This window comes from Macrobrachium nipponense, chromosome 4, assembly GCF_015104395.2.
Source record: "Macrobrachium nipponense isolate FS-2020 chromosome 4, ASM1510439v2, whole genome shotgun sequence".
In the NCBI taxonomy this organism is placed as follows: Eukaryota; Metazoa; Arthropoda; class Malacostraca; order Decapoda; family Palaemonidae; genus Macrobrachium; species Macrobrachium nipponense.
This window is the reverse complement of record NC_061100.1, coordinates 44,175,519-44,202,741: the sequence shown is the minus strand read 5'-3', so window position 1 is coordinate 44,202,741 and position 27,223 is coordinate 44,175,519. Positions and strand designations below refer to the sequence as shown.

The 27,223-nt window shown below is 36.1% G+C and overlaps 1 protein-coding gene across 4 annotated transcripts in view; it reads right to left on the bottom strand.

Annotated features, from left to right (window-relative positions):
- LOC135210896 (neural-cadherin-like) overlaps positions 1 to 27,223 on the bottom strand; it is a 481,919-nt gene that overhangs the window by 413,828 nt on the left and 40,868 nt on the right. For 3 of the 4 annotated variants that reach the window (XM_064243830.1, XM_064243831.1, XM_064243832.1), the window contains exon 1: positions 20,809 to 21,625. The exons of the other annotated variant lie outside the window; for it this stretch is intronic. In XM_064243830.1, coding sequence (XP_064099900.1) covers positions 20,809 to 20,968 — 160 coding nt within the window. In that variant the 5' untranslated portion in view covers positions 20,969 to 21,625. Of the gene's footprint in view, positions 1 to 20,808; positions 21,626 to 27,223 lie in introns of those variants that run through there. 4 annotated transcript variants of the gene reach the window in all.

Below are 27,223 nucleotides of genomic sequence, written 5' to 3'. Positions count from 1 at the left end.
AATACAATGTCTCTGAAAAGGCCCACCCAACCAATTAGGAATACCGACTGAATATTCAACAAGAGCCGGATCACAGTCACCCCTCCAGCAGAAGGAATGCGCGACCAGATAGAGGGGTGGGGGGCAAAACATCGAACACACCGCGCCCTCAAGGGACACAAGAGCTCCCACCGAAGCCCAAGTAAACATGTCTTCTCAAGTCCCTGGGGTACCACCCAGCAAGAGGCACGCTCAGTTACTATTGGAATATTTCTAAATATGTGCCATATATGTGTATATTATTATATATATAACATATATATAGATATAAATAGAATTATATATATATAACATATATATGCACAAATATTTGTAAGTATATATATATATATATATATATATATATATATATATATATATATATATATATATATATCATACATCAAACACTTCAGGGAAGAAATGAAATACGGTTTTATAACCTGGCTGGTATCGGCTCTATTGTTAACTAAGCCATCTCCAGAGAACTGAAGCAAAGTGGTAGAAATTTATAATATATGATATAATATGGAAGCAGGACTGTACATGAGAACATACGAATGGTTGGAAAATAAATTATAAGCAACTGAGAGGTGCTCGTGTTCGTAAGCGGGGTCCTACTCTCATTAGTGACCCATTAAATTTTACAAATTCGCAGAGTCCGCCATTATCCCCGTCTATCAAGTACTTTCCTTAAAGGGTAAACGCCTTGCATATTTCTTTATACACTCCAGGACTAAAGTTCATATTCTTCCGGAAACATTATTTCATAAAACACTGGACTCGAATGATGTTTCTGTCAAATGCATTATTAGAATATACTATCTGTTTTGCTCCTGCCCTGTTGATTTCACTGACATACAATTTCCACTGTTCACCGGTGAAGTTCTTGCAGACCTGTTATGCTGGTCTACTCTCTTTTCCAATGCTTTCCGAGTTTGACCGATACAGTCACAGTAAAAATTACATGGTATACACATCCTTTATAACAATACATATACAAAAATGTGTATACATATATATATATATATATGTGTGTGTGTGTATTTATATGCATATGTATTGCACAACGTTTTAAAACAATTCTCATAAACCAGACCATAGTTCGAATTCGAATAATTCCCTTTTGGAATAAGTTATTCTTGATACTGACCGATATTTGTGGTTTAATATTTGTAAATATAAATAAAAAAGTCACGCGTGCATAAATGAAATAAATTCGTACTGTTATAAATCTACTCTTATCACACATATCAGTGTCTGTACGTTGTCATCAAACATGGATAACTGCAAAACTTCGTATTTTATTACTTATATATATTATGTTCATACCATACGAACGTTTGGTGAATCTAATTTTAATATAGCTAGGTAGTATATATATTTGAATATATATAATATATATATATATATATATATATATATATATATATACATATACTATATATATATATATATATATATATATATATATGTGTAATATATATATATATATATATATATATATATATATATATATATATATATATATATGTAGTATTTTCTTATTCTCTCCATGTAAGTACGTTTTAACCAAAAATTCCTGCTAAAATATGTGTTTAATCACTTAATCCCTACTGAGGTCTTTTGCACTAACACAAAAACGGGCAAATTCATTTTTGTTAGTTTGTATGGTGTTTTTACGTTGCATGGAACCAGTGGTTATTCAGCAACGGGACCAACGGCTTTACGTGACTTCCGAACCACGTCAAGAGTGAGCGTCTATCACCAAAATACGCATCTCTAACACCTCAATGGAATGCCCGAGAATCGAACTCGCGGCCAGCGAGGTGACAGGCCAAGACCATACCGAACACGCCACTGAGGCGCTACAAATCCATTTTGCAAAGTCACTTACAGGATGCTCTTAAAGCAAGATCCCATGCTGACATTTGTAAACTGACTTCTCTGCTGCTGTTCATTTTGAACAGCAGCAGAGAAGTCAGTTTACAAATGCTTCTAAATAACAGAAAAGAAATTGGCGAAACAACTGTCGTGACACTAGACACTGACGTCACTTATGACAACCTACAGTCACTATTCCTGTTGTACCATAACTTCATTTTAATGCCTCTTTACCTTCTATGGCTGACGAAGCTTCTAACTACTTCAACAATGATTATTAGAAAGCATTTTACAGTCTTAATCTGATTATTGTTCTTAGCAATCCGAGATCAACTCGATTGCCTTTACAGATTAATGACGATGATCTTAAGCCTTACTCACTCCCTACTGGTACATAAGTATGCTTATTCAAGACAATGTCGTTACTTATCTTGGTTCCAATAAGATAATAAAAGTGCGGATTGATTTTACTGTGGTTAGTCTTATAACAAGCTGTAAATTTAGCAAGAGGTTTCCAAATACCTCTAAACAAATAGGCACATGTAAATCGCCCATTTTCGATGATGATTTTGAATTCATAGCAAAAGTCCATTACGAAACTTCCTTGCCTATGCTGGAATCACTCTATAAATACTTCCATCACTGATAGGCCAGACATCTTTTACTCGTTTATCTTGGAGAGTTGTGAAAGTACTTTGCTGGGTCACTCAGTGTTCTTATTATGAGGCGTTAGCTATATCTGCTTTTAATTTGTATATTTTGGATAGTTTTACTAGAGTAATTCTTTTAACACTTACCAATCTTATGCGTTGAAAAGGCAAAGAATGAAAATAAAAGTACGCCACACTTCATCCTCTTCCATAATATATATATAGATATATATATATATATATATATATATATATATATTATATATATATATATATTATATATATATATATATACATATATAATATATATATTATATATATATAGATATATATATGATATATATATACCATATATATATATATATATATATATATATATATATATATATATATATATATATATGTGTGTGTGTGTGTGTGTGTGTGTGTGTGTGTGTTTATATAATATAAACATATAATATATATATATATATATACATACAGATACACACACACACTTTATTTATATTTATATATATACTATATATATATATATATATATATAATATATATATATATTATATATAGCTGGTACAATATCTATATATATAAAAAATGCACCACACAGAAAATGAAACACTGGGAGTAAATCCTGACCGGTTTCGCTTTTATATCTAAAAAAAATTTTCTGAAGACTGGTACAAAGTGATAGTAATTTACAATATATACGCTAAAGGGGCAGTGCAAACGACTTAGAGACCGTTGGAAACCAAATATTCTCACACCTGACAGGTGGGAGCGGGTAGAGCCGAAAATTCATTAACGTCCGAGGTCAAGTATTCTACTTACAAATCTGCTTCTCAATATGGGTGACCTGCCACCTCTCTCCAATCTATGCCAATTAGAATTCTAAAAATCTAAGCGTTTTACATCTTTCGACTGGAATCAATGGATCAAGATTATACATGCCTGAATTGATATTCATGTTCTTTCAAATGTTTTCTATTACAAAGCTAGACTCTATAATTTCTCCGGTAAATCATTAGCAATTATAATGTAAATTCCTACTACAATGTAAAAAATCTTATGAAAATGTCTTACACATAAAGATGAGACTGGTCAGGACCTAAACCCAGTGTTTCATTTTCCGTGCATGATATGTGTGCACGCATGCACACACACACACAAACATAATTTACTATTTTATTTTTATCCAGATACGTATGTTTGTTTGTATGGTGTTTTTAGCGTTGCATGGAACCAGCGGGTTATTTAGCAACGGGACCAACGGCTTTATTAATTGTAATAACCATATTGCATAATATAAATTTCTACTAAAATGCAAAATTCCCTTGAAAATGTCTTAGATATAAAGACGAAATTGGTCAGGACCTACACCCAGTGTTTCATTTTCCCTTTAGGATATGTCTTCAATCAACACGCACACAATCCATCCTTATATATTATATAGATATAGATATTAATAAGCTATAGAACCATATATTATATATATATAGTAAATATATATATATAAATATATATATATATATATATATAATATTATATATATACAAATATACATCAATATATAGAATACATATATATATATAAACTATAGATATATATTAAATATAATATATATAAAAATTTAATTACATGTGTGAGTGTATGTATGATATAATCTATTTAACTTCTACCAGATACGTAAGTAATTTTGTTATAACCACATTGCCCTCTTTACTTCAAGAACTCTTCACACTTTTTGGATGCGCTTGTCACTACCAAACCTAAATTCAAATGCAAGATTATTAAGTAATTCTGATGTCCGCAGCGGGATTCGAACCCACATCCACATTATCAAAACGAGGTTACGTGCGGACCTGCCCACGAGAAGGACAAATATATATATATATATATTATATATATATATATATAATATATATATATATAGATATATATATATATATATATATATATTAATTACACGGTTCACTGCAGAGCCCAATGTGTCTTATGTGGCATATGGCGCTTTTTGATATCACAGCATCCAACCACTTCAAGAATTTCCATCCAGCAGAACGAAAAATTAGCTACAATTCCAAACGCCAACGAAGTCCAAATGTTAGAAAAAATAATGCTCCAGGGGAAGAGGAGAGAGAGAGGAGAGAGAGAGAGGAGGATGAGAGAGAGGGAGAGAGAGAGGAGAGAGAGAGAGAGAGAGTATAAAATGCCGCAAAAAAAGGTACTCAAGAGAGAGAGTTGTTAAAATCTTCAAAAACATGTTTGTGAAAAGGAATAAAAAGTAAAAAGCTCCCAACACGAACGCAGTTCTTTAAAGAGGAGGGAAGGATCACGAATGGCAGAAAAATTGTTAAAACTCCAATACTGCTGCGAGAAATGAATGTGGCAAAGCGGGTTATCTACTGAGGGGCTGTAAACAACTGTCCACGTGTGCATCTATGGTGGGTTAGATCTTCACACGAAACCTGAAAACAATAGTAAAAAGAAATCTTTAAAACATAACATATACATACACAACACACAACACACACACACACACATATATATATATATATATATATATATATTATATATATATATATATATATATATGAAGATAAAGGCCCATAAAACACTAATTGAATGTTGCAACCATATATTTCGAGTGCTCGAAATATATGGTTGCAACGTTCAAATAGTGTTTTATGGGGCCTTTCATCTTCATATTACACTGTCGTATTACAGTAAAAGACAATTCATATAATATATATATATATATATATATATATATATATAATATATTTATATATATATATATATATATATATATTATTTTTAATATATATACACTAGTATATGTGTATATGCATGGTGGTCTGCATGCATGAGGGTATAGTTTTTTTTAGAGTATATAAGATCTTCGGGTCTATTATTATAGAACTTTTATAGTCTTTGTTGTTCCCCTTCTGCAATTCTCTTAATATACGTAGTTACATGCCATCCTAGATTTTTTTTTTAATAAAACCAGCCTTTGTACCATCTCCTGTTGCCTAGGTTTGTTCTTATTTCTTCCTGCGTAACCCTATTCAATAGGGGACAGTGACGCTAATTCTCTTAATACTGTTTCATGACTTCGTAGGTATTCCTTTTAATATACCACCCTTTGCATCACTTCCGGTTCCCTAGTTCTGTTCTTAATTTCTTCGTACACAACCCTATCAATAGGGGACAGTGGCGCTTCCTGTTTTTCTGGCCACGAACCATGATGCGGTTATCGTACCGTCGCACCTCACTCACCTGCAGCCAGGTTTAGAATGCCCAGGCACAGACGTACGGACATTACGAATGTGATGACAGACTTTACCTGGCAACGGACGAAGTCTACCAGACATAGCATGTTCCTGTGGAAGGGGCCTCAACCCGCAGCACTGACTTCTCTCTAAGGAACCGATCACACCCAATGAACTCCAAAGAAAGGCCAGACTCAAGACTTATCTACTCAAAACAGTCGGGACGTGGAATAACAATCTACTCACGGAAAAAAGTATATCTTAGTTTTACCAGACCACTGAGCTGATTAACAGCTCTCCTAGGGCTGGCCCGAAGGATTACATATTTTTACGTATCTGGGAACCAATTGGTTACCTAGCAACGGGACCTACAGCTTATTGTGGGATCCGAACCACATTATATCGAGGAATGAATTTCTATCACCAGAAATAAATTCCTCTGGTTCCACGTTGGCCGATCCGGGAATCGAACTTCGGACCACCTGATTGGTAGTCGAGCGCGAAATCCACTCGGCCAACGAGGGACTATCTACTCATGAAAACTATAAACTGTATCTAACATGAGAGGGGGGTCAGGGTGTGGAAATAGCGGGGGCCGAAAAGCGGTCCCACAAAAATAAACAAGGCTGATGATGATGGTGACGACGACTCAAGAAGCCGGATCCGAGATCAGGTGACACATAATAAGTCGCCAATAAACGTTGATTGAAGATACGGCATTGCTTTTATTTTTATTTTAATAACAAGTCATTCCTTTTCATTCTAAGTTAGAATGTATGTGTAGTGTATGTGTATCTATTAATATATATATATATAATATCTATATAATACTAATATGAGATATATATGATATTATATATAATATGCATATATATAATGTCTGACCATGGTGCCACAGGGTCTTATGATAACTACAAACTTCATATACATAAATACATACACTATATATATAATATATCATACATATATATATATATATATATATATATATATATAAAGATACGTAGATACAGTACTTTCATTCGCCTAAGGCATTATATAAAAGATTCGTTACGGTTAATGTTTTTTATCTACTTAAAACAGGGCTTACTGCCTTAGAAAAATGAAAATACTATATGCTTGTGTGTGTGTGTGTATACAGAGAGAGAGAGAGAGAGAGAGAGAGAGAGAGAGAGAGAGAGAGAGAGATTGTTGGTATTTCTATCCAGTCAGAGTAACACGTTTAAAGGAGAGAGAGAGAGAAGAGAGGAAGAGATCCAAAAGGAGAGAAGAGAGAGAGAGAGAGAGACGAGAGAGAGAGAGAGAGAGAGCGAGAGAGAGAGAGAGATCTAAATCTTTTGCTTGGTATTTCTATATTCTATCGAGTTCGAGTGAGAGAGAGAGAGAGAGGAGTGATGAGTGAGAGAGAGAGAGAGAGAGAGAGAGAGAGAGAGAGATTGTTGGTATTTCTATCAGGTCGAGTAACACGTTTCAGAGAGAGGAGAGAGAGAGAGAGACCCGAGAGAGAGCGAGAGGAGAGACAGACAGACAGACAGACAAGAAAGGCAGACAGACAGGACAGACAGAAACAGACAGACAGACAGGACAGAGAGAGAGTAGAGAGGAGACAGACAGACAGACAGACAGCAGACCAGACGCAGAGAGAGAGAGAAGAGATCTAAAATATTTTTGCTTGGTATTTTCTATATTTCTTCGAGTCGAAGTGAGAAAGAGAGAGAGAGAGGAAGGAGAAGAGAGAGAGAGAGAGGAGAGAGAGAAGAGATTGTTGGTATTTCTATCCAGTCAGAGTAAAACACTGTTTCAGAGAGAGATAGAGACAGACGACGGTACAGACAGGACAGGCAGACAACAGACAGACAACAGAACGACAGACAGACAGAGAGAGAGGAGGACGACAGACCAGACAGACGACAGAGAGAGAGAGATAAGATCTAAAATTTTTTTGCTTGGTATTTCTATGATTTCTAATCGAAGTCGAAGTGAGAGAAGAGAGAGGAGATGGAGAGAGAGCAGAGAGAGAGAGATCTAAAATCTTTTTGCTTGGTATTTCTATCCAGTTTCAAGTAGTAACAGGGTTAGAGAGAGAGAGAGAGAGAGAGAGAGATTGTTGATTTTCTATCCAGTCAGTAAACACTGTTTTCAGAGAGAGGAAGGAGAGAAGAGAGAGAAGGAGAGAGAGAGAGAGAGAGAGATCTAAAATCTTTTTGCTTGGTATTTCTATATTTCTATCGAGTCGAAGTGAGAGAGAGAGAGAGAGAGAGAGAGAGAGAGAGAGAGAGAGAGAGAGAGAGAGACCTAATGTTTTGTAACTGTTGGACCCCGGGGTCCAACGCATCCAGAATCAAGAAAGATCAGAAGTGGATGCGGGCGATTCTATTCGACTTACTGGACTCGTAGGGGAGAGCTGACGATGTTTTATATTCCATCTGGAAAGGCAGTCGCGTTGCTAGACTCATTCAAAAGCAAATTCTGTTCGAAAATCACTGAAACGATTTTGAACTCGGTCCAGATTTTCAGCCTGGACGGAAATTTACAAAGCAAAGGTCAACGTTTTATCTCTCAACAGAATATTCTCACTTTTTCTCAAAAGTCCTGCTCTGTATCAATCCCATTGGAACATGCATTTCACGTAAAACCTTGGAAAAACCCACTAAAAATACATCTATCTCACCTTTTACACAAAATAAACTCCATTCTTAACAAAACTGAAACAAAAAAGCATGATCGGTTTACCTAGAAAGGATCAGCAAACTTCTGTAGCGCTCACATATAAAATATACGGTAAAGAAAACGGAGTTTAAATTAACATAATCCAAAAGAAGGGGATGAAAGGGACATACTGGTCTATTTTATGCATTTCCAACATAAACCATAATATACACCAAATAACTGATACCACCAATCAGAAAGGAGGATGATGCCTGATTTCTATTATAAGAAAAATTTGGAGATATACATTTCAAATAATCAGATCAATTTTTGGAGACCTTTAAAATTTATATAATCATGTAACAAATAAAATATTCCATTTACGGGTGACTTATGGCAGGAACCGAAAAAACCGAGATTCAACAGCGAAACATCCCTGGAACACAAAAAAGGCAAGGACCACCATATTATATAAGTTATACAGTATACTATATTGAATTAGTACGGTCAGTCAAAACTGACAGCTACCAAGTTGAGGGTCTGTCTCTCGGTACCTACGAACAGAATCTCAGAGCAGAGAAGCGCCTCATGGAAAGTCATGAACCCCTTTAGAAGCGAAAATGACGCGTCCATGGATGATGAGCATCTCTCTGGAACTGGATTTAAAGATCATTTTACCAAGCCCTCACGAAAACCACCTCCCTATACTCGAATCCTTGGCTATGAAGCATCTCGTTTCAACCTTACAACACTACAGAAGCTCCATTATACATTACTTAGACCGCCCACTTTTCTCCTTCCTTCGTTTATCTGGACTCCTCGCACTGGCAAATCTTTCAACAACCGAACCTCGGTTATAAGGTTGGCCTTAAATCTTTTTTACTTAGTCCTTAATACATTGTGTTTTTCATGTGATGATTTATATGTTAATCTTGCTGGACAAGTTATTAACTTATATATTTCTGGTTTGCCTTAGTCTAGCATTGAAAATGAGACCACTATCTTGAAACGTTGGCAACAATAAAGAAACCTGATGTATTGAGCTGTTTTGACTCCTGACCTGCTATTCGATGGAGATATCTATATATAATAATATATATATATATATATATATATATATATATATATATATATATATATATATATATATATATAAGATGTGCCAAGCGCTTTCGTATTAATCCAAAGAAATTTTCGATATAAAATATATAATATATATATATATATATATATATATATATATATATATATATATATAATATATATATATATATATATATATATATATATATATATATATCTATATACCTTTACTACACTCCGCGAGAGGTAGTGTAGTAGGTAAAAGCTTCACTGACGTTCCTGGATTTGAAAGGATCCTGGGTTCGCGCCCCGATCCAGGCAAGTCTATTATCGAGAAAAAATTCCCTTCGGTTAAGCATATATGAAAATATATTAATTCCGGGGTAGGTAGAGCGAATTAGATATTAAAGGACACTGTAGCTCGATATAAGTATATGAATCACGGAAAAGTGAATATACATATATATAGATATATATATATATATATATATATATATATATATATATATATATAATATATATATATATATATATATATATATATATATATATATATATATATATATATATATAGATATATATATATATATATATATATATATATATATATATATATATATATATATATATATATATATATATATATATATATATAATATATATATATATATATATATATATATATATATATATCGAGCTACAATGTCCTTTAATATCTAATTCGCTCTACCTCGAATTAATTATATAGAAAATATATTAATTCCGAGGTAAGCGAATTAGATATTAAAGGACATTGTAGCTCGATAAATGTATATGAATCACGGAAATGTGATATGACTTTTATATATATAATATTAATAATATATTAATATATATATATATATATACTGATATATATGAATTAAAGAAAATGTCACGAAGAAAAAGTGAAAAACGGAGTGGTTGCAAGACCTTTCAACACACGGGTCTTTTACAGACTGTTAGCTTGCTAATTAAGGACCGTGTATCGAAAGGCCTCGCAACCACTCTATTTCACTCTTCCTTCGCGGCATTTGCCTTTATTTATACATTCATCACGTTCCATGTCTTCGTGAATCAGTCATACAGACACATACACACACACACAAACATATGTAGTATATATTATATATATATTATATATATATATATATATCCTATATATATATATATATATGTGTGTGTGAGAGTGTGTGTGTGTGTAAGTGTGTGTGGTGTGTGTTTATATAATAAACGCCATAAACAGAAGCCACGAAATGATGCGGGAAGACTTCAAAAATCAGTTTCATTATCAAAAACATGAGCAGTGTCACAATAACGGTGCCGGTGAATAGGAATGAAACCACTAAAATGACAAAAGAGGTGAAGCTGATGAAGATCAAATTATTTCAATCATTTATCAGAAAATTCCTAATTAGGATATATATGACAAAGGGGTCCGAATAATGATGTGTCCCTCTTAAGGGTCCCATCTAATTATTGGTTTCCCTTATGATCTACCTTTGAAAAAACCTCGTCGTTTATTCAACGACTGCATTCCCCCTGGGTCAGATATGCCCTTTCTGACAATCTTCCCAGTCCTCATTTCACAGCAACCTTTTTCCCACGCCTAAACAATTTTGGCCAGTTCCTTCATTTCCACAACACCTTTTGTTTTAGCCTAACAATTTACCAGTCATTTCACAACAACCTTTTTAGCCTAACAATTTTGCCAGTCCTCATTTCACAACCTTTTTAGCCTAACAATTTACCAGTCATTTCACAACAACCTTTTTAGCCTAACAATTTTGCCAGTCCTCATTTCACAACCTTTTTAGCCTAACAATTTACCAAAGTGCATTTCAACCCAACAATCCTTTTTTAGCCTAACAATTTTGCCAGTCCTCATTTCACAACCTTTTAAGCCAAGCAATTTTCCCAGTCCTCATTTCACAACCTTTTTAGCCTAACAATTTTGCCAGTCCTCATTTCACAACCTTTTAAAGCCTTAAGCCAAAGCAATTTTCCCAGCCCCCCGAATCCTCATTTTCACAAACCGTTTTTAGCCTAACAATTTTCCCAGTCATTTCACAACAACCTTTTTAGCCTAACAATTTTGCCAGTCCTCATTATACAACATTTTTAGCCTAACAATTTTGCCAGTCCTCATTTCACAACCTTTTTAACCTAAAAATTTTCCCAGTCATTTCACAACAACCTTTTTAGCCTAACAATTTTGCCAGTCCTCATTTCACAACCTTTTTAGCCTAACAATTTTGCCCAGTCATTTCACAACACCTAAAAATTTTCCAGTTTCCTTTTTAGCCTAACAATTTTGCCAGTCTTCATTTCACAACCTTTTTAACCTAAAAATTTTCCCAGTCATTTCACAACAACCTTTTTAGCCTAACAATTTTGCCAGTCCTCATTTCACAACCTTTTTAGCCTAAAAATTTTCCCAGTCATTTCACAACAACCTTTTTAGCCTAACAATTTTGCCAGTCCTCATTTCACAACAACCTTTTCTGCCTATCTCTTCAAAGAAAAAGAAAACCACGCGGAAAATGAGAATTAAAATCTGTTACTTAGTTGAGCTCTAATCTCTCGGTGTCAGTGGATGAGAAGTTCGGGCAGATTTGTCGTGAATCACGGTCAACCTCCAGTCGAGGATTTGTCTACATCAAGGGCTGGGATTAGGATCAGGAGTCTGACAAGGCATTTCTTCAGTGATATCCATGGGGAAAGCGTTAGGCACGCCTCATGCAGAGAGAGGGGCTTTGTGTGTGCGAGCAAAAACAGCAGAAAAGAACCGTTCCATTAAACTTTAATTCCAATAAGAAAATATTTCTTTGAAATGAAAATAACTCGGCGGTATATCCAAATATACGGAAGAAAATTACTTTCACATTAAATTGGAATATTACAGAAACACCTACATATCGCATTTCCAAAATATTGGGAAAATCCAAGCACAGAACTTTATAGAAGTAATACTGAAAGTTACAGCGTGTGTCAGGGAAATTGAAGAGTCTGCCGAAAGAGATATGTGACCAGCCTAAGCGTTCGGTGTTCACTTAATGTTTTCGAGGAGGGAATAACGAAGGGTTATTGTGTAAGAGTACACTAGTTTCCAGTGTCCGAAATACTAGAACACTGAAAACACACACACATTTATATACTAATATGTGTGTGTCAATGTAGGTAGAGCTTAGATTAAAACACGAACGGTTCCGTTTGGGTGGTTCAGTCTTTTCAAAAGAATGGGAGACGATCGGTTCCTCAGCTCTAGGTGTACAAGTCACTTCCCAAAATGAAGGATTAAAAACCCTCAAAAGTGTTTTTTAGTAAAAAAAAAATAAATAAATAAATAAAAAGCGTTAGAACGACCGAACCCAACACCGCCAAGAGCACAAAAGAATACGGTTAGAATTAATCAGCAAAGTTTATGATACGAAAACTACAAAAACTTGTTGCCAGTGTGGGCTTCTTCCGAGTCAGTGCTTGACGCGTCTGCGAGGGTGTGGTTTCTTTCAAAGGGGTTGCTTCACCCACACCAAGAATTTCTAATTGACTGCCGTCTTGTTTTGCTCTAGACTCGCACAACCAGCTTTGTATTTAGAGAAAAACTAATAATTATAAATACTAACATATATATATAATATTAGATATATAATGATATTTATATATAGTATATTATATTAGTAATATTATATATATATGAGAGAGAGATGAGAGAGAGAGAGCAGAAAGAAGAGAGAGAGAAGAGAGAAGAGGAGAAGAGAGAGGAGGAGGGGGTTGTTATATATTATGTAAGAGGGATAAGGTTTAATGTGAGTTTGAAAATACTTGTGGAAACAACTATTGAAGGACTAAGGAGAGAAATAGGCGTTTGATAAACAGACAGCCACCAGCGACGATGGACTCACAGGTTAAATACTGCGATATGATGGTGGAAGTGTGGTTGATTGGCTGACTAGGGTGAGTAAAATATTTCTGGATGAGGTAGAATATAAGAATTATAGGGGAATAATGATAATAAGTAGGCCGGGGAAGGTGTATGACGGAATTTGAAATGAGAAAGTAAGACATGACAGGATTCACATTGAAGACCAGAGTGGATATACACAAGAGGGAGGGTGCGTTAACCATGTGTTTATTATGGAAAAGTTTTATGATCAGCTTGAAAATAAATTAAAAAAACTGCGTGTCACATGCAGTGCCCTACAAAATGCAAATAATAGAATCGACAGAGGCAAAGTGGTGGGTGTTAAGGATATATAGTAACAAGGTAAAGTGTGTGTTGGATTATGTAAAAGGAAGAGTGACCGGTTGGGTGTAAATGTAAAGGCGGCGTCTTGATGGACGGAACAATGCCAAAACTACAAGAAAGGAAAATGGATGTCGGTGCAGCGTTTTGGGGGAAAAATGAATCGTGAGTGAAGGGTGGAATATTTAGTGTCTCTTTATGATAAAGTAATAATTAGTTACAGTGAGGTACAACTGCATAAATTAGTGCAAGAGTTTGAAATTGTTTGCAAGAGGCGAAAGTTGAGAGCAAGAGTTAGAATTAATTAATTAAGTCACATGAAAGATCAGCTGTGATGGATACGGACAGTAACAGTGAGTACTTAATAGTGGATGATGATAGGCAATAGGGAAAAGACGAGACACAGGAAGGTGAAGAAAGGAAGGTATCAGTGAAGGTGAAACAGACTAGGAAGAGCGAGCGTATAAGGAAGTCAAGTCGAGAATGTAAGATGAGATTGTTGAGAAAATGCACCTTTATGGAAGTGAAGTGTGGATGTTGAATACTAACAGGGAAAAAACTGAAATTGCGATAAACTGGAAGTGCAATATTTGTGGAGGAAGAAGAACTGAACGCAAGAGAAATATGCAAATAGACAGAAGTTGTAAAACAATGTAGTGTACTATGTGAAAGAATGGATCAGAAATACTGACATGATTTGCTCATGACAACTGATTGATAAGAAAACTGACTCGAAAGAGTTAGGAAGGAACAGGAATGACAGTCTAGAAAGCGCTCAATATCTGGTAGTGAAAAGGAAAGGCCTCACATCCAGGAATCACGAGCGTGCATTCAAGATAGAGGTGAACGGGCAGTGTGTGCTCCGGGATCAGACCTGCTGCTGATAAGCATTCTATGTACGTAGGTGCATGAAGCGGCAAAGGTTGAAACTGTACACGATACATATTCATCATTCGACAAATAAACTCTGTACGTGGTTGAGCTGAGTTGAATATAGGATTAGCGCCAAGGGCCATGTACTGGGACCTATGAGGTCATTCACAGCTGAAATGGAAACTGACAGTAAAAGGTTTGAAAAGTGTAACTGGAGGAAAACCTCGCAGTTGCAATATGAATCAATTGTTAGGAGAGGGTGGAAAGTAAGATGGAAGAAAGAGAATATGAAAGGAGGCACAGTAAAGGGAACGAAAGTGGTTGGAGGTAGGAACCGGAAGGGCACACCTTGCCCAAAAGCGACAACCTATACCAAGAGAATGCGCCATGACTCAAGATCGCACCTGAGCATGTGTACGTGGCTGAGGCGGCTTTTTTCTATTAAGCCACCCTGTTAGGGGATATAGCTTAGTATTGAATTGTAAAAGTTATGGACAGAACATTGCTAGTTCCGATTCGCTTGGGATAAAACATTAAACCAAACACAGTATAGTGAGTATGAGCCTAGAAGTGCAGAAAATAAAGGCTTAAAAGAGTAACCCGTATCCTTTCAAGTCGTCGTCATCCCCCCTTTTACCGAAGAGCGTGAGTAATGAGCCAATCTCTTCGGTAAATGCAACTCTCCATCTTTCACCATTACCCAAAACACATTCTTGGGAATTAAATGGGCAGCTCAGAGCTCAGGATATCGTAACGAGGAGCCAAAGGATACCTCCCTTCATCTTCCGACTTCAGCAGACCGCGCACAGGAGGTGGAAGAGGAAAATCTCGAACACAAGAGGAAAAGGAGGAGTTCCAGAGAGAAGTTGGAATAGAACGACGAAAATATGAAAGAGAATGGGAACACTTTAGCTAACCGACTGATAGATCTTGTACGTAGTATAATGTTGCCAAGACGAGAGGGCCCCACCAGCGAGAATATGAAACGAGACTTAGTAAGAAATGCACCGAAATTTCTTCGGCGCCATAGTTTTTTTTTTTTTTTTTTTTTTTTTTTTTTTTTCTGTACAGCCGCTGCAGCGTATAAACAAGACCACCAAAAATAGATCTATCTTTCGGTGGTCTCTAAACTGAACCACGGCCAGGTGGTGGCCTGTCCTACATCGCCAGCAGCAGCAGTTACTCACTGGACGAGTGGGTTCCGTACTCGACTATTCATCTGGTAGCCCGAGTTCGCTTCCCGCACCCACCAGCGAGGAATTAGAGGAATTTATTTCTGATTAGAAATTCTTTTCTCGATATAATGTGGGTCCCGTTGCTAGGAAACCAATTCGTTCCTAGCCACACAATCTAATCCTTCGGGCCAGCCCTAGGAGAGCTATTAATCAGCTCAGTGGCCTACTTAAACTAAGATATACTTAACTTATCGCCACCAGAAGCACAATCATGGCTAACTTCAACCTTAAATAAAATATAAAAACTACCGAGGCGATAGGGCTACTATTTGGTATGTTTCCTTTTACGGGAAAATAAAAAGGTAAAAAACAAGTCAGTCGAGACTGGAAGTCGCAGAACCAAAGGAATACGAGATTTATGAGAAAAAGACGGCCTCGAGAACATACATTCATGAACCCTTGACAGCTGAATCATTCTTAATTTACTCATTACTCATATATCAGACGCAACATATTCCACCATTTATGACGTCATCTCCTTTGCCACCACTGCCGCGGTATTGCGTGTCCTAAAATGACATTTAGCAAAATGTCGAAGCGAATCAGATTGAACTACCGTTTAGAGAATGACACAGAAACATTTACTTACGCCCACAGATTCTGCGTATAATTTCCAAACGTGATTACATCACTTGCATCAAGTTTAACTTACCGAACATAAGTGCATGCATGTCCACTGGGCGAAAAGATATCAAATTACAGCGAATTCTGCTATCCATTAGCAATCAGTTTATGTAACTGGGCTAAATCAACAAATTTTACACTATCGATCCAAAACTTTCCATAAAATGTTGTAAGTAAATAAAAACGAACAAAAAGTTACAAGATGGAGAGCCATTTTGAAGAGACTGCGTTTCCCCTCAAAAAGAATCAAAGCGACGCATCTTTGGAATAAGAGTGAACAGAATTATTAATGTAAGAGAATTTCTTGGCATTGTAAACCAGATGCCGAAAGACAAAGGTAACATCGAGTATCGTCAATTATCCAGAACCAGAAATTAGTGTCGCATTCAACTGCCGGCAATCGGTTAACATTTCGGGATGTTGCTCTAGCCTTTCTCCAACCAGTTCCAATATAGGCACAGTGGGCATAAATGAACGTGCCATACACACACACACACACACACACACACACACATATATATATATATATATATATATATATATATATATATATATATATATATATATATGTGTGTGTGTGTGTGTGTGCGTGTGTGATACACACACACACACACACACACACATATATATATATATATATATATATATATATATATATATATTATATATATATATATATATATGATATATATATATATATGTGTGTGTGTGTGTATGTGTGTGTGTGTGTGTGGGTGTGTGTGGGGGGGAGGGGGGGGAGTGTCTCCTTACCAATTTGAGTCCCAAGATTAATCTTGGAAGATGAACGAAGTGTTTTAAGCATCTGTTGGCCTTCGGCACAAACCTCCGAGGAGAAAAAGTGCATAGGCGATACTCATATATCTCTATATATATATTTATATATATAATGTGTGTACGTATGTATAAAAGAATAAAAACAGGATATCAATGCTTTCGAACTCAAGATTAAAACTGCGAAGAAAACCTCTTCCAGCCATTTTCGTCAGAAGGAAAATAACGGCGGGGCCTCCCTACCACACCCTCTTCCATTTTCCGCTAAGAGTGTACGCCCGTTAGATACGCAATGTTACCTTTTCCCGTTGACATTTTCAGTACTGGATAAATGTTGCGTATGTAACGCAGGTATCCGTGTGTAAATGTCTACTTGTTTAAAACACTCGTAACCATAGATAATTGTGTAAAATGTATGAAAGTGTTAAAAGAATATTATCATCGCTTAATACAGAAAAAAAAATTTAAACTGTTCAAAGACCACTCAACAATTTCAAAACAGAAGATACATGATGAAATATTACTGAAAAGGCTTCAAAAAAAAGAAAAAAAAAAAGGGCGATCAATCACTGGAGGTATTCCAGCAGCGAAAATACTGACACATAAAAGGCTTTGGGGAGAGATGAAGTCAAGAGCCTTCATTGGAACCGAGAGGAACTGATGGGGATTAACTATTCAGCTCTCGAACCGACTGGTTTAAAACACCGAGAAATATATGGATTAAATCCCTCTGGATTTACCAATACACTTGCTTTACCAATGAATACGTGATTGCTATTCTCAGCCTCATATGCACATAAGGTCTCCGACGAATCACATTACCTTTACATATTAAAACAAATATTAATTTTCTGCTTGAAAAAATAAAGTAAAATAAATTCATTTGCCAACTATGTATGCCCAGAGGTAATTTTTTCAATTAGCAGATGAAATTAGCATACAAAACTCATCACGATTTTTCCTAAAGTTTAGGAATCTATGAGGAATTCTAAATATAAGAAAAGGCCTGGTGTTATTTGAAACTTGAATTCTACAATAAAAAATCTAAATAAATATAACGAAAACTGGATTATATAACAGTGAATAAATCGTCTTATCCGAACTCATTAAAATGAAGAGATGTTGATAATGCTTCTGGAACATAAGATTTTATTCTATTTTTTTTTCAAAATGCTCTCAGAAAAAATTGATGACACTGACATCATCCTCTCCCTATTGACATTTTGGGTATTCATGTTATTTGAAACATTAATAACTCGATGCACTGCCTTTCAGCACTTTCGCACCTTCTGACATCGGTGTGGCTTGAGCGTACTCAACTTCCGACCTTTTTCCTCTTTTTGAATGATTACACTAAGGAGGAGCAGGATTTTATTATACACTACTTCTGTCTTAAAACCAATGACACTGTTTTCACAAAATGACTGAGGCTTTCCGATAATTTCTAATAGGAAGTTCTGATCTCACTCAGAAAGCGTTACTGGGGACATAATTTAATTAATTCATTTTTCAACGTAGTTTCTCGTACTTCAAGATCTTGGTCCATTGGTATCCATGCATTGCTATCCAGCTGTAGAAGAGGGTTGCATCTTCGGTCTCCTGTTACCCCCCCAGGGGGCCTTTTGAACAACAGTTGTACTGTGGATAGACGACAGAGTTGTGATTGCGGAAATTCTTTCCTCGACCGCGGAAATATACGGGGTCGGAACCAGGACCCAGCTAAAATCCTCTCGTTATATCATTCAGATGAAGGAGTTCACGTTGGTATCCTAAAAAGCATCTCCTCACCACTGCAAGATAAAGAAGGACGGATCCAAGACGTTCCAGGGTGCAGCATCGTACCTATGCCTTTTCTAGAAAGGCGTTGGGGGATATTTGTTTAACAACTTTCGACATTCACTGACGCAGTCATTGCTCCCATGAACTCGTGTCATGAGCTAAGCAAATAGCATTCAAGGATGCATTATCAATACTGTCTTCGGTACGCTAATTACGGCATATTATGCACACGATGACATCAGGGATATAACGAGACTCAAGTTACTCCCGGGTCTACGGGTCTTATCGGTTCCGTAACAATACCCAGGTGCATAATTCCTACCAAATGAGGGACTATCATTCGGGACACCATTCCACTGCATCAACCAACCCACTTATTTTCCTCTGCAAATTGTAGTGTGGCTTTCGTCAAGGAGTCTAAATTTTCCAATGGTAACGGGATGGGGTCCCTCTTCTCTTTATGATCGTCAGGGGATGTGACAACGGCCAAGAACATTAATAGGGTAGCACCACTGGGAAACAACCCTTTTGGGAAAAAAAAAGACTTAATACATACTGTGTATATTTATATATATATATATATATATATATATATATATATATATATATATATATGTGTGTGTGTGTGTGTGTGTGTGTGTGTGTGTGTGTGTGTGTGTTAATGGATGTGAATGAGACTTTAATATACTGTCAAAATCAGAACATCCACTAATGCTGTCTTCCTTGTCAACAATATACTTTAAAGCAAATCTGCTAAATATAAACTTGGAACACCATTAAGACTGAATTCATGGGAAAAACCTAATCAGTCAAAACTGGAACAATGACACTATCCCCACAAACAATCAGCAACTCTGTATTCATTGACACGAGGCAAAAGGAAGATTAACATCCTGCTTTCCCTGACCAATTCTGAATGATCAGCTCAGCAATACCTGTACCTGGATATCGAAAAACCAGTTGCCAGAAGAAAAAAAAATCGATGAGCAACAAAACCATTCAGTGAAAATTCGTCAACTTCAAACCAAGGGGTCTTTTAAACTAAGTGTCTACTAACTAGACGCTCATATACATCCATAAACGGCCTTGTTACACGTGTGTAAAACTGCTCCCTGACAGACCAGGAAAGTCAGATTTCCAGTGAGGAAGTAACGCCATCTGTTACCTACATCCTATAACAAGTTTCCACGGGGCATCTAACGCCATCTGTTAGAATTCATGCTATACCTACGTCATATCCCGCGACACGGGAGTTTGCATTCTTCCAGCGGTCTTACCTATTCTTCATTGTGAGGTATGAATTTACGACTTTGAATGAAAAGACACTACGAATTCTTCTCATAAACTTTTCTGGCTTTCTTGAGTCAATGGCCCCAACCCAGCGGAATCACTAGAAGACTTATTCTACCACCAATCTAACTACCTCAATAGTACTACTGCTCATAAAAAAATAAACTCGCTCTCTCGTTATCTAATAATGGCTGAAGAAAGGGTGAAGAAGCCTTCCTCTGGTAGAGAAAGAGACAGTACAGACAAAAAATAAATGTGGATTTTCTTCAACTAATAACATTAACAATAGTAATAATAATAATAGCAAGTGAAGATCAGCCCAACCAAAATAATGCAACAATTTTTAGCACTCTACCTACACGTCCAATACAGATCAGATTAATGCCGTGAAAACATACCTATGATTGGATGGTCGTTTAGGGGGAAAGAAGACGAAGATGAGGCCGTCGACGTGACATAACTTTCATAATTATTCCTGGAGCATCTCACTAGACAAAGATGCCCGAAGAACACTGCTGATAAAATCATCAGATTTTGATTCTCTGTCAAAACCACCATGTTCTCTGATTCATTAGTCACAAAATATGCTTACTTCTTGCACGGGAAACGCCAGTGGTCGGTATTACTTGTTACTCGATCTCAGAAAGAGGAACCACTGAAGGAAGTGTCCGTGACTGTGGTCATTTTCTTTATTTTAAACAGAGAATTGGTCCACATGTTTAGATAACGGAATTAAACGAGGCACTCTGACCTAGGGCGATTTCTATCATTTGGCCATTTCAACACCAAACTAGACTTCAAAATCTACTGGGAAGACACTAAACACACTACGGATTCATTCCACCAACTAATCATTTCAAAGTATACCTTCGGACAAACGAAATTAGAATTCAAAACTTATTTTTCGTCAACACCGGGCAAAATCTTGCGAGTACTTAAAATAAATTATCACTGGATATATTTGTACTTATGAAACTAGAACATTTTCTTGTCATAAAATGGCCTTAGGATCACTTTACGATCTACATAAAAATACTCTACGAATCAAAAAAACAGAAAAAAAGACAATGAGAAAATCAACTGACGACGTTCCGTCTCCCAAGAGAGAGTGAGAAGAAAGCGCGCCTCTCTCGCGCGAGGAGCGACGCAAGATTAACCTCTCAGGGTCGCGGTTAGTGCCGCACTAGTTCGGTACGTTTAGCGTTACGCACCACCTTCCGGCACCTATTGAAGCACCGCCCTCCAACTCACCCAAACGAGGACTAGCTACAGGGGGCTCTCGGCCTCTCGCCCATTTTATCCATACAAACCTGCATCCATGACGTCACCTCTCTCAGTGACAGGTTTACACACCTACACTAGTCATCCAAAAGCCAGCGACAAACAAATGACAAACGAAATAAAATTCACCGCTTGAGTATCATCGACTAATCCCAAATTACGGTGAAAGCCTTTCAGTTCGTCAAAAAAGAAAAGTCCACCATTTTTTTCCTCGCACATTTCATAATCATGATTCAATGCTCACTCTTGACGTTTTCATTTGTTATTATTGTTATTATTCGGTACCCAGCTCGGAGTTGTATTGCTACTGCCCTTTTTCTTACAATTCCCGAAAAGTTCCACTCGAAGCATTTCAACGATTTCGAGGAGAATCCTTTGACTCAGGCAACACAAGGAATCATCAATAGGAAGCAAAAGTTCCAAGGGGCCACCTATGCCACTAAAGCGATAATCCACCCCCCCCCCCCCCCTCCATCCCCCACAACCCCATCATCCCCCACAGCAAGCATGGATAAACCCTTTAGAAACCTTAGGATCTTTAACAAAATGAATCAGAAAATAACACGCTTTAAACTCACCTTCCGAATGAGATCTTGAAAACTATAGGTACGCACAGATTTGTTCTTAGTTTGTCATTGAGTTTGTTCGAATGTTATGCTCATGTTTGTATGATTTTATGTTTGCGTCTGGAGGCAGTTTAATTTTGGAATATGTCAATACACCTCAGACATAATTCTAAAGCATTTCCATCAAGAGATTTCCACCAGTCCAATCCTAATTATTAACTTACGGTCGTCGGAACACCGGTTAAATTTCACTTTAAAGTGAAGAACTGTAGCTTTTTTCTTTTTTTTCTTTTTTTTTTTTTTGGTGGGGGGGGGGGGGGCAATTTTCAGTTATGCTTCGGGAATTCTTAAATGTTTCCTACTCCAACATTGGCATTGAATGATTTCATTAGGTTAGAAAGTAGGGTTTCGAAACATGAAAAATAGTAATAACTGCTATAATTACTTGAAAGGTAAGGGAATAATTGAATATAGCAGTTATTTGAAAGGTAAGTGGATAATTGAATAAAGTTAAAACCTGGGTTGATTTGCCTCTAAAAAAATTCAATAAAATACACGAATGTGAGATGATCTTATTCTTGCTCTTACTGGACCTTTGATCTTGAATAAATTTCACAATTTTAAATATTTACATCTGAAACCGGAAACGCCATAGAGCTATGACTAGATAACTAAATTTCCAAGAATACCCATATTACTCCTGAGGCAGTCACTCCCTTCCTCCCTCCCTCCCATTAACAAGAAAAAATTACGCTCCAGACAAGCGAATATGCACGAAGGTCGACACGGAAGAGATGCCAATTTATAAAGAGCAGAATTACAATATATACATGGCAGGGGAGTGGGAGAGGAGGCTTGAAATGTGGAAAGAGGAACAAGTTTAGCACCAGCATCTATAACAGAAACAGCACAGTCTGAAAGGAAACTTCAAATTAATTGACAGAACCCTTGAGGTGGGAGTTTGGCTAATAGGAATCGGCAGACCGAGCCAAATGGTTTTAAAAAAAACCAAGAGCAAGATTTCCTAAAGTTCCTTAGAAGATGAACAGAAGTGAATATAGTAAAAATGGGGGTTGCTACATGATCCTGCATTGCAAAAATCAAATTCATGACCTCATACAAGGCTGTCAGATTCCAATGTTTTTGAAGATAAGCTGTGTAGCAGAAGAATAAGAGCAACAAGACAACTAGACAGATCAATAATCACCAATCTTGGAAATAGGCTAAACAAATTAGTGTCTTCCCGATGCCAGGTGAAAAATAATTTTTATATCAAGTATTTTTCCCAGGTATACAAACAAACTTTCACATAGGTAAGGAGTATCCTTACTTATGTAGACTTGAATAAGGAAGGTAACCTGGTGAAGACTGGGGAGAGAAGGGAGGGGGATTACACGCACTCTCCTTAAGCACTCCATCGGCTGCAAAGAAAAAGTAAAACAGACAAGGTGGGTAGAACCTATATGAAAGGCTTCAGTTTGTATGCCTATGAAAAATACATATTACTTAAACAAATTTAATAGTCGTTCCTACAGGGATAAAAATTTGACACCTTTCAAATGACTTAACCCTTCTAGTAGGAAGCGGTACCCAGTAAAAAGGGACGAGTGCCCACTTGGAGAACACATTCATCCTGTTGCTCTGCAAGCACAAGATGAAAGATCAGAAACCCCTCTTTTCCCTGTGGTGTTAAGGGAATAGGGCCCCAAGCCTGAGTTTCCCTAAAGAGGAAAAACTTCACTGGAAGCAAATTTCAGAGAACCAAGTCAATTTCAAGGATATGCCATGTTAGCTGACATAATTTTCAAGTTAATCATAATTGATGGATTCAGAAAAGGATCTCCCGTATCTCCCCTTCCCTTATTACAGAAAAAGAGACAGAGGGCAACACATTCTAACCCAGTAGAACAGGCACTAGCAGTGTACTTACCTCAAATTCTTTTGGTTCCAGAGAATGTACTCCAGCTTGAATACTCTCAGGATGGGACAACAATCATTAATCCCTCATTCATTCATATACAAGGATGCACAAGACTAAATAAGTCATATGAAAAGTAGGGTACCCAGTCTGGGGCCAAGTAATCACATCTCACTATCATCCTACCCTGGTCTCCACCAACAGTCTCTGATGGAAAGAATAAAAAACTTAAAACTTTCAAACTGTTTGTCGGGATTTTCAATTTTGTCCATGGATTCCTGTATGAAAGAGAACATGATAGAAACCCACCCTTCCAGTACTGAACGAGATGAGAAATTCACACAATTTCCCAACTCTCTTTGCCAAGGCCAGGGCCAATCAGGTCAGTCATTTTCAAAGTTGTCAGGAAACGTAGGATTAAAGCATAATGTGAATCTCTTCGTGTTCCTGCCCTTGATCTTCTTTATCATGTGAATAAACGCCCTGTACGTCTGACCTGTGTTGTGTGTATAAATATATATATATATATATATATAATATATATATATATATATATATATATATATATATATATATATATATATATATATAATATATATATATATATATATATATATATATATATATATATATATATATATATATATATATATATATGATATATATACATATATATATATAGATATATATATATATATATATATATATATATATATATATATATATATACATATATATATACATATATATATATAGCTATATCATATATATATACATATATATCTATATATATAATATATATCATATATATATATACATATATATATATAATATAGATATATATATATATATATATATATATATATAATATACTATATATATATATATATATATATATATATATATATATATATATATATATATATATATATATACATACTATATATATATATATATATCTATATATATATATATATATATATATATATATATACTATAATATATATATATATAAATAACTAGCAAGTGTATACTACACATGCTATTCAACAGCTACATCCAGACCAAGCAGTTCTGCTATATCCCTGCCCACTAACCCATGTTTCTGCCATGCTGCAGAATACCTATAGCAATGTAATATAATGTGTTCCACAGTAAGAGGTGTCACACTACATACAGACTGGTGCAGTTACCCACCCCTCTAAAAGGAACAGGTGGGTCAATCGAGTATGGCCAATTCTCAGACGACATAATACAGTTTCTATCCTACGGTTTTGTTGAAATCCAGATGGCCAATATTTAATAAATTGTCTGATTTTCTTGTACTTTTCATTGCTGGCCAGAAGGGGAGATGACCAACGCACTTGCCATTTATTTTTATATATGAACGAATAGTCCATTTCAAGTATGCAGCTGGTATACGGTGGAAGAGCATGCCATCTTTAGTAATGACATCTCTTGCTTCATGGTCTACTAAGTTCGTTACTAGCAATACCTACATATGCAGGGACCCAGCAAAAATGGACTAATTTGAATTTGGAAGCACGCCTATACAACCATTCTTGAATATATTGAATAATTGGATGCTTACGGTTATATTGCTTATGGCCGTGAGTGCACTGTAAGAATTTGAGTATATGGTGAAATTATCAGCCTGTAGAGTAGAAGCAATCTCAAGAGATTTGGCTAATGCAGTTAATTCAGCTATAAAAATAGAGGCATTATTAGAAAGTCTACCCACATATTAGCTATTACCATGAACAACAGAACAACCAACACCACTTGATGTCTTTGATCCATCAGTGAATAGTTTAACAGAACCCGAATGTATTTGGTCATGATCATCTTTGACATCTAACCAATTTTTTAACAACAGCTTTTTGACAGACCGATGGTTCTAGGGTCAACCAAGGAGGCAACTTAGAGCAACATATTGCCTTAATTTCTTTAGTCTTTAATAGAAACACTGTCAACTGCAGCATCAATTCTTACATGAAAAGGATTGGATGCTCTAGCATTTGCAAACTGATATGGACTGTTTTGGTTAAGAATAAATGTTGCAGGGTTTTCGGAGAACCTCTTAATTTGATCATATACCAGTCTCAGTTCCTCTCAACTCAAGTCTAGAGGGAGCTCTTCAGTGTCGGTATATAAACTTTCAACTGGCAATGTCTTAAATGCACCAGAGCATATTCTTAGACCAGCATTATGAACTACATTCCAACTCCTTAAGTTTGCTTGCACTTGCTTAGATTTACATAACAAGTCATATAACCGTAAAACTTGAGACTACTTTCAAAATGTTAAGGGATTTCTTTACCTTAATTTTCAAGGAGTTACTATGAGTAGCCCATCATAGTTTATCAAAGATCATCCCTAAAAACATCCCGTCCTCCTCAGATGGTATTTAGTATGTCTTTCACCTTAAGATTTGGGATGGTTTCCTTTCGAGTACTACTAAACCAAATACCACAGTTTTGGAAGGGGAGAAACGAAAGCCATTGTCATCCGCTCAACTGCTGATTGCATTAACTGACTTCTGCAAGAAATTATAAGCTGCAATAGCATCATAACTAGTGGCATAAATAGCAAGGTCATCTACAAAAAAGGACGTCTTTACTGGAGGCGAAACACTCAATAATACTGTTTACAGCCACAGCAAATCAGGTGACACAATACACTGCCTTGTGGGATGCCTTCCTTCAGCTCATGAGCATTAGAAAAATCATTTCCAATACTAACTTTAATATATCTATCATTTAGAAATGACCGGATGAAATTTAACATATTACCACATATTCCCATGTCATGAAGCTGCTTAATAATACCAAAACGCCAAGTAGTGTCATAGGCTTTTTCGAGATCAAAGAAGACTCCAATAGTCTGACTGCGTTTTGAGAAACCTTGCTGAATTTGGATTGATAATCTTAGTAATTGGTCCAGAGTGGAACAATCTCTCCTAAATCCAAATTGGACAGATGATAATAAACCCTTTTCTCTAGATGCCACATCAGTCTAGAATTCATAATTTTCTCGAACAATTTGCAC